General features: G+C 60.2%; 1 protein-coding gene across 1 annotated transcript; it reads left to right on the forward strand.

The window, feature by feature from the left end:
* Positions 1-4,284: 4,284 nt before the first annotated feature.
* On the forward strand, positions 4,285-7,595 carry LOC129399396 (calcium homeostasis modulator protein 3-like). The gene is made up of 3 exons (XM_055119213.1): positions 4,285-4,571; positions 5,318-5,573; positions 7,125-7,595. Exons 1-3 carry the CDS (start codon positions 4,285-4,287, stop codon positions 7,593-7,595), a joined length of 1,014 nt encoding a protein of 337 aa, XP_054975188.1.
* The last annotated feature ends 1,138 nt before the right edge of the window (positions 7,596-8,733 follow it).

The raw sequence follows: 8,733 nt of genomic DNA on the forward strand, positions 1-8,733 counted from the left end.
GGCCCCACCACCCCTGCACTGCGTCTGGGGGGAGAGTGAGGCGAGAGGCCCAGGGTGTGGCCTCCTCCACCACCAGGAAGTCCCTGGTCACTCCCAGAGCGAGTATTCCGAAAGCTTGGACCTGGCACCAGGGAATGGAATGTTTTATTCCTGAAGCCCCGGGCTGCTGGCTGGCCTCAGCTGTGACTGACCCGGCCTGAGCAGGGAATCCGCAGGGAACCCCAGTGGGCAGGACCCTAGAGGATTGCAGGGAGCAGGGATGTGTGGACGTGGCAGAGGCCCTGTCCCCTCTCCTGTCCCCTCCCGCAGAGCTGGCAGCCCTGCCCGAGGACAAAACTGGGGCTATACCACGGGCCCACGCCCTGCAGCCCCCAGCAGGGAGACTGGCCCCAGGCTGCTCTTCGGGGAGGGTCCCCAGGGGAGACGTGTCCAGCTGTTCTGAAACAACCACACCTTGGCACTGCTCCCGGGGGCCGCTCCCCATGTCCCCTTCAGGATGCCCGTCCTGGCCCCACCTTATGGCCCCCACACAAGGGCCCAGGACCATGCTGGGCTGAGGCACCGCCAGGGATGGCCCCTGGCACGACTCAGATCCCAGTCGGGGTTCAGACCCCAACCTGTGCCTCCGCCCGGGACATAGGCAGCTGCTCCGGGAGCGCGGGGCGGCCTCGGAGAGGGAACAACAGCGAACTGACGCGTGTGCAAAAAAGACAGAATTCATTCTGACCCCGCCGGGGTCTCCCCGGGGTGCCTCCAGGAAGCCCCCTTAAGTCCGCCGGCCCCTGGCTCAGTCCTCCGGCACGGCGCTCCGGGCCTCCACGTACTCCAGCGCCTTGGCCTTCACGGCCTGCACGGCCGTCTCGGTGCCCTGCTGCTCCTCGTAGTCCAGGTAGCGCTTGAAGAAGAATTTCATGCGCTTGGGGGCCAGGCTCAGGTGAATGACCCGCTCGAAGATGTCCCTGTGGGGAAGGGCGGGCACTGTTGGTCTCAAGGCTCTGGGCACCAGGCCCTCCTGTGGCCACTCCTACTATGTCAGCATTAAAGACGCCCTCGGCGGGACCCATGGCAGGGCAGGAGGAGGCGCTTGCCTCGAGAGCACTGACTGGCTTGTTCTGCAGTTTGAGGCCACACCTGGCGGTTATCAGGGGTTACTCCTGGCTTTGTGTCCAGGGATCACTCCTGGTGGACCATAAGCAGTGCTGGGAGTCAAACTCAGGTCGAGTGTGTGTGAGACAAGCATCCTCCCCCCTGGACTATCTCTCTGACTCTCATAACCCATTTTTACAAAGACTTAGGGAAACCAAGCCACTCTCCAGGGCCAATAAGTGAGCACCGAGGTCCAGTCCCCTGAAGGTCTGAGTCCAAACCCTGGAGATGCCATGACCCCGGGGTGGGGAGGAGCCTTTCAACAACCCCTCCCTGAGTATTCTGATGGCTTCCAAAGCCAGCTGCCCCCCTGCCTGAGAACTGCCTGGGGCTTTGACCCAGGGCCCCGTGAACTAGCCAGGGAGAACAGGACAAATTCCAGTAATGGAAACAGAATAGATTCCAAATCAAAGACACATTCCCCAGCCACCTCTTACTCTCATAGGATGGGGGTAAGGGGGAGGGCCCACACCCAGTGGTGCTCAGGGGCTACTCCTGTCTCCAAGCTGGGGAATCGCTGCAAAGAGCCAGCACCTTTGACCCCTGGCTATCTCTGGGCCCTCTCAAAGATGTTCTGAGTGACCTTTACTTGTGGAGAGTCTTTCTACGGATCCATCAAGCCCAGAGACCCGAAGCGTGTGATTAGTGTGTCTACATACAACTGGAAACGTCCTCTTGGCCACAAGACAAGGCCAGTAGGGTCGGCCAGCGCTTCTCCAGCAAGTAGGGCCCCCATCAGCTCCAACACCAGGCGTTTCTCCGTTGCTGCTGGCAGTGATGGCTGGCTCCCGTCCACCTCTCCCCAGAGGAGTCCCAGAGGCTCCTGTTTGTTCCACCCTTCACCCACAGGCGCCTGGCAGGGAGGGTGGGTGCTCTCCCAGGGAGGGAGCCTGTGGACAGTTCTCTCTCAGCAGCTTGAAGGGCACTGTCCTGCCAGACTTCTCCTCCCCCTTTCCTGCTTTTCTTGAAAATCACCACTTGGGGGCGGGAGCACTCTATGCGACTCCGCCACTACCCAGGCAAACTAGGAAGGGTGGCGGGCGGCCTGGCAGTTAGTCAAATGCCCTAACATCAATACCAGTCTTTTGCTCTTTCTAAATATCAAAGAGCTTCCTAGGTAGGAGAGAGATCTTTCTAGCCGCCCTGAGCAGCGAGCGACTTCACTGTCAAGAAAACCTTGAGAGAATGGGGCTAGAGAGACCGTGCAGAGGGTAGGGCGCTTGTGACCAGCATCCCATAGGGTCCCCGAGCACCACCAGGAATAATTCCTGAGTGCAGAGCCAGGAGTAACGCCTGAGCATTGCCTGTGTGGCCCAAAAAGAAAGAAGAGAAGAGAAGAGAAGAGAAGAGAAGAGAAGAGAAGAGAAGAGAAGAGAAGAGAAGAGAAGAGAAGAGAAGAGAAGAGAAGAGAAGAGAAGAGAAGAGAAGAGAAGAGAAGAGAAGAGAAGAGAAGAGGGGAGGAAGGTAAAAAGAAAATAAAGTTAAGAGAGGAGAAATAAACCCCTCTTCCACCTCTGAGATGTTCCTTTCTGTGTCTGTTTGCGTGACTGGAACCACTTTTCTACACTGCACCTGAGACAGGACCTGTGACAAGGTCAGGGTCCTCTCACCCTCCCCGCACCCCTGCCCCCTGCTCCCACCCTCGTTGGCCAGACCCTCCAAAGAAGGGTCATACTCACCTTCCCAAACTCACTCGGAGGACAGAGAGGACCCCCCAAACTCAGTCTCAGGGGGTGTACTCAGAGCACTGCATTTCACGCGAGTGACACCCTCAGCGCAGCACGTGGGCGCAGGGCAGCCTTGTCGCTACAAGGCCACTAAGGCAGTCAGTCCCCAGCATGGCCCGCACACACTCAAACGGGCCTCAGAGCTGGACACCCCCTCAGTCGGCATCTCCCTCACACTCCTAACGCCTCTGGCCCCACAGGGGCCTCGGAGGTCTCCTGGCTCTGCGGGCAGATCACCCCGACTTGGCATCTAGGCAGAAGGAAAACAACCGTCAGTGTCAGCCAGCCCGACTCCTTCTGACACGGGCCTCAGTCCTCTGGGGCCCCCACCCCAGCTGAGGTGGTGCTCAAGAGAGCAAAGCCCCTCCTCTCCCCTCCTCTCTGCATGGCCGCACCCCACCTCTCGAGGCCCAGCCCTCCGAGGAACTCAGGACAGGGGATCAGGGCTGGGAGGGTTTCTCCCGAGGCCCGAGTCCCCTGGACCCATCAGCCTTCAGGCCCTAGAGGTGTCCCAGCTCTCTTTAGCTCCCTCTCCAGTCCCCTCACACGGGCCTCTCCCTTCCCTGTGGCCCTCACACACACACACACACACACACACACACACACACACACACACACACACACACACACAAGAGTACCTCAGAATTGGGGAACATACAGAAGAGCAGTAAAACCCAGGTGCCTGCCGCTAGCCCCAGAGAGGGAGGGGTGGGGTCTGAGAGCCTGTCCGCCTGTTTCTCCTGGGACCCACCTGGTGGTGCTCAGGGTGAGAATTGCAGGCAGCCACTGAGAACGCTAACTCCTTCCACACACACTCAAACACACACACACACACACACACACACACACGTGCACATACACCCCCACACACACACGCACATACATACACCCCACCCCATGGCCCAGGACCCCGAGTGTCTGGCCCCCTGCTACACTGCCTCCCCTCCATGTCTTCGTCTGTGCTGCCCCCCGGGCCTGGCCCCTGCCCTTCGCTGCCAGTGCTGGCACTGGGTCTGGCGTCTCCCCCAGACCCTCTAATCCAGGAGCCCCTCCTGCCTCCTCCAGCTTGACAGATGCTGAAATCGAGACTCAGCAGAGCCAGATGGTGCTGACCGAGGCCAGAGAGCGGAAGTCCACTCCGTGAGCACCTGGGCCTTCCCACACCCTGAATTTGCCTGTTCCCCCGCCCCCGCCCCCTCCAGGACAGGGCAGGGCCATTTGCCTGGAGGGGCTTTGGTGGTGGTGGAGCTGCGCCTCACTCAGGGCCAGAGAGGAGCCCCCTTGGGCAGCCTGGGTGGGAGACCCGCCTTGGCCGCCTGGGCATGCGGGCTGGGGGCGGGGGCTCCTCCTGCACCTCGGGCCCTTGCTTGGAAGACCCGCAAGGCCCCTGCGGGCCCAGACTCCCGCGGCCATGGACAAGCTCCGCCTGCTCTTCCAGCACTTCCAGGCCAGCTCGGAGTCGCTGATGAACGGCGTCTGCCTGCTGCTGGCCGCCGGCACCGCCAAGCTCTACGCCTCCCTGGACGTCCACTGCCCCTGCCTGGCGCGCTACAACGCGGCCTATGGCCTGGGCCTGCTGCTGGCACCGCCCCTGGCGCTCTTCCTCTGTGGCCTCCTCGCCAACCGGCAGTCGGTGCTCATGGTGGAGGAGTGGCGCCGGCCCGCGGGGCGCCGCCGGAAGGACCCGGGCATGATCAGGTGCGACCCCCCACACCCAAGTCCCAGGGCCCTAGGCAGCACCCCCCACCAACTGCACGGGCTCCCAAACCCCCAACACCACCACCCTGTAGCTTTAGTAGGGGGCCCCCACCTACTCACCCTCACAAACACGGCCAGGGCACCCCCTAAGTCTCCGAGGTCCCCCGCACTCTGCAGAGGATGCTGCAGCCGTCTTCTTATGGGGGTGCCCACCCGGCAGTGCTCAGGGCTGACTCCTGACTGTGATCGGGAATCACCCCCGCTGGTTCTCAGGAGGTCATATGGGGTGCGGGGATCAAACCCGGGTCTGCCGCGTGCAAAGCAAGCGCCCTACCTGCTTGTTTGTGGGGGGGGGGACCCCGTTAGTGCTCAGGGCTTGCTCCTGGCTCTGTTCTCAGAGGTCACTCCTGTCAGGCCTCAGGGAACCGTACGGGGTGCCGGGGACTGAACCTGGATCAGAAAATGCAAGGAAAGCGCCCTCCCTCCCTGCTCCATGATTGTTCCGGGCCCTGCATCCATCCCTTGGCACCCTCCAAATGTGGAACACACCCAGCCCTGCTGCCCTCTCCCCCAGCCCTGCAGCCCACCCGGCATTGCAGATATCCTCGCTGCTGGGGTCTCCTGACTTTGGTTTGGTGTTTGGGCAGTGCTGCTCCTAGCTCGGTGCTCCAGGGTCACTCCTGTGGGTGCTCAGGCCTGGGGCCGGGGTCTCGCGTGGCGTCAGCTCCCCACTGCTCTCCGGCCAGGTACATGTGCTCCTCCGTGCTGCAGAGAGCGCTGGCCGCCCCGCTCGTCTGGATCCTGCTGGCCCTTCTGGACGGCAAGTGCCTGGTGTGTGCCTTCAGCTGCTCTGTGGACCCTGAGAAGTTTCTGGACCTGGCCAACATGACCTCCAGCCAGGTGCAGCTCTTCCTGGCCAAGGTGCCCTGCAAGGAAGATGAGCTGGTCAGGGACAGCCCTGCCCGAAAGGCCGTGTCCCGCTACCTGCGGTGCCTGTCACAGGTAATTCAGCCTGCCCTCCCGGGCCTGGGGTGGGCTGAGGAGGGACAGTTATGTCCTGGGGGGCTTCATGCCAGAGACACGCAGGCGAGGAGTGGGAGAGTCCTGGGGGTCCTTGTTCAGGGCGGGGGTTGGAGGTGCAGGCTCTCTGCCGTGCATGTGGACAGCAGGTGTCCACCCCGTCAGCCATGCTCCAGGGCACTGCAGAGACACAGCTCTGTGCTTGTGGAGGGTCCGGGAGCTGCCAGCTCGTGACCATCACTCCGGGCGGGAGGGTGCGTGTGAGGGAGGGGAGGCCACACGGCATCAGCTCCAGTCTCAGTTCCTCAGAGTTCCCCTCACCCTGCCGCCGGATGGCTGCTCCCCTGGCTGTCTCCCGTGCGACCGTCACCTCAGCTCCCAGCCAGAACCTCAGTTTCCAGGGCCCCCAAGTTCAGGTTAGGGGTTCCTTTCTCTGAACTCCCATGTCCCTTGTATACCCATCCACAAGACACTTCGACATGCCCATATTTCTGCTGCTAAGTGTGACCGCTGAGGGCAAAGACTGGGGTCCATTAACTCCATCAAAATACAGAACAGGGCATGCTCAGATGGGGTGATACATAGGACCCAAAAGCTGGGTGGACACATAGGTGGGGTGGGTGGATGGGTGTGTGACGGTTGGTTGGATGGGTGGGTAGATGGAGGCATGGACGAGTGGGTGGATAGATGGATGGATGGGCAGGAGTGCAGAAAAGGAAAAACTCAGGCTTTCAGCTGAGCCGCTAACAAAATGACTAACAAGAGTAAAACCAAGGAAGAGAAACATAAAGCTAAGAATGTAATTAAAAACAAAGGCTTGGGGCTGGAGCAATAGCACAGCAGGAAGGGCATTTGCCTTGCACACGGCCAACCCTGGTTCGATTCCCAGCATCACATATGGTCCCCTGAGTACCGCCAGGAGTGATTTCTGAGTGCAGAGCCCAGGGGTAAATATTATTGGAGTCAATTAACTCCCAAGTTACAAGCATTATATTAACTGTCTTCCTGAGTCCATACAGAGAGGCCATTGCTTTAAGGTAAACTATGCAAAAGACACTAAGTTACAGTACAAGTTCAGAGTCCTTAGAAGGATCTGATCTTCCAAGGTAACAAAATCTGATTAGGGAAAAGGTGATTAACTGGTTGGGAAAGAGGGTGCAGAGAAGAGTTTACAGATGAAGGAATGGGAGTGTCTCCGGGAGAGTCTAAGCTTAAGCTCCCTGTGGTAAGGCTAAAAGGACAAACCCCATGTTCTCCTACAGTCAGGGACTGGGTCGGTGGTGTTGAGACAATGGTTGGGGGAGGGCAGACCGGAGAGGACGTCTGATGGACAGATCGGGGAGGGATGGTTGAATAGATGAAGGAATGGGAGGATGGGGGTGGACGGGAGGGTGGACGGAGGTGGCTAACAGGAGGGATGACGCATGGGCAGATGCGTCAATCTGCGGAAGGGCAGGCGGGATCCCTAAAGGAGAGGCCGCGGACACTCAGTGCTGCCCACTCGCCCTGTCTCGCTTGCCTGCCCTCCCACAGGCCATGGGCTGGGCCATCACCCTGCTGCTCATCACCCTGGCCTTCCTGGCGCGCTGCCTGCGGCCCTGCTTCGACCAGACGCTCTTCCTGCAGCACCGCTACTGGAGCAACTACGTGGACCTGGAGCAGAAGCTCTTCGACGACACGTGCTGCGAGCATGCGCGGGACTTGGCGCACCGCTGCGTGCTGCACTTCTTCCAGAGCGTGCAGAGCGAGATGCGGGCGCGGGGCCTGCGCCGGCCCGCTGCCCACCCGGCGGCCCAGCCCCCGGCCCTGCCCGAGCCCCCCGACGGCCCGGCGCACCTGCGCGCAGTCTCCAGCCGAGAGCAAGTGGACCGCCTCCTGAGCACCTGGTGCTCCAGCAAACCGCCACTCGGCCTTGTGGGCCCCACGGCACACTGGGGGGGTGGCCTCAGCCACCGCGCCCCCCCCGGCCCCAACACACACAACTGTAGAGACCCCAGTACCTGAAGCCACGTGAACGGAGCTGCGAGCTGGCTAGCGGGGGTATCCCAGGGCCCCTTAGCCTCCTCCCCCCAGAGCTGATATCCCCACTTTCTCTACTGGGGGCATGCCAAGGCCGGCCCGCTGCCCCGCAAGAGCTGACACCCCAGTCACGTTTCTGGGCGTGATCTCGTCTACACTAAGGCGCTGCCCTCTGGGCTGTGTGGGTTCAGCTCCTCCCAGCAGCTGCTGGGAGAGCAAGTCCCGGGCTGGGGCTGAGTGGGGCCTCCCACCCCCCTCGCCCCTGCAAACCCTGGTGCTGTGTTCATGGGGGACAAACCGAGGAGCAAGAGTCTGAGTAGAGGGCTGGAGCAGTAGGGCGTTTGCCTTGCACGGGGTCAACCCGGATTCGATTCCCAGCATCCCATATGGTCCTCTGAGCACCGCCAGGAGTAATTCCTGAGTGCAGAGCCAGGAGTAACCCCTGTGCATCGCCGAGTGTGACTCAAAAATCAAAAAAAAAAAAAAAGAGTCTCAGTACATCAGCCTTGGGGTCTGGGTCAGCGGGGCCAGTTTTTCATGTCTCATAATTATAGTAAAATTGACACTGGCACACGCGTCCATGATGCTCGTGTGTGTGGGGTGCCGGGCTGAGTCCTTCTGAGTCCTGACGCGTTTCAGCACTGTGGGTTTCTCAGTTATGGGTCCTGGTGAGGGACACTCCCTCCGAACACCCTCAGGGGCGCCTCTCCGGCAGACAGCCTCTGTGGGTGCCGTCCGGGGGGGTGGCGCCAGCTCCGTGGCTGCCCCGCCTTCGAGCTGAGTCTTCTGATGGGCTCCAGGTTTCGTTTTATTTTTTTAAATTTTTTTATTGAATCACCATGTGAAAAGTTACAAAGCTTTCAGGCTTAAGTCTCAGTCATGCAATGATGAAACGCCTGGCCCTTCACCAGTGCCCATGTTCCACCACCAAGAACCCCAGTATGCCTCCCACCCCACCCCCACCCCCTGCCTCTGTGGCTGATGATTTTCACTTTACTTTCTCTTTGATTACATTCAGTAGGTCAACAAAAACTCACTATTATTATTTGGAATTTCCCCCCAATTATCAGACCTGCCCAAAAGGCATCATTTGACAGTTTGTTTTCCGTTGCTGAGAATAAAG

Source organism: Sorex araneus, chromosome 11 (assembly GCF_027595985.1).
Source record: "Sorex araneus isolate mSorAra2 chromosome 11, mSorAra2.pri, whole genome shotgun sequence".
NCBI classification, from domain to species: domain Eukaryota; kingdom Metazoa; phylum Chordata; class Mammalia; order Eulipotyphla; family Soricidae; genus Sorex; species Sorex araneus.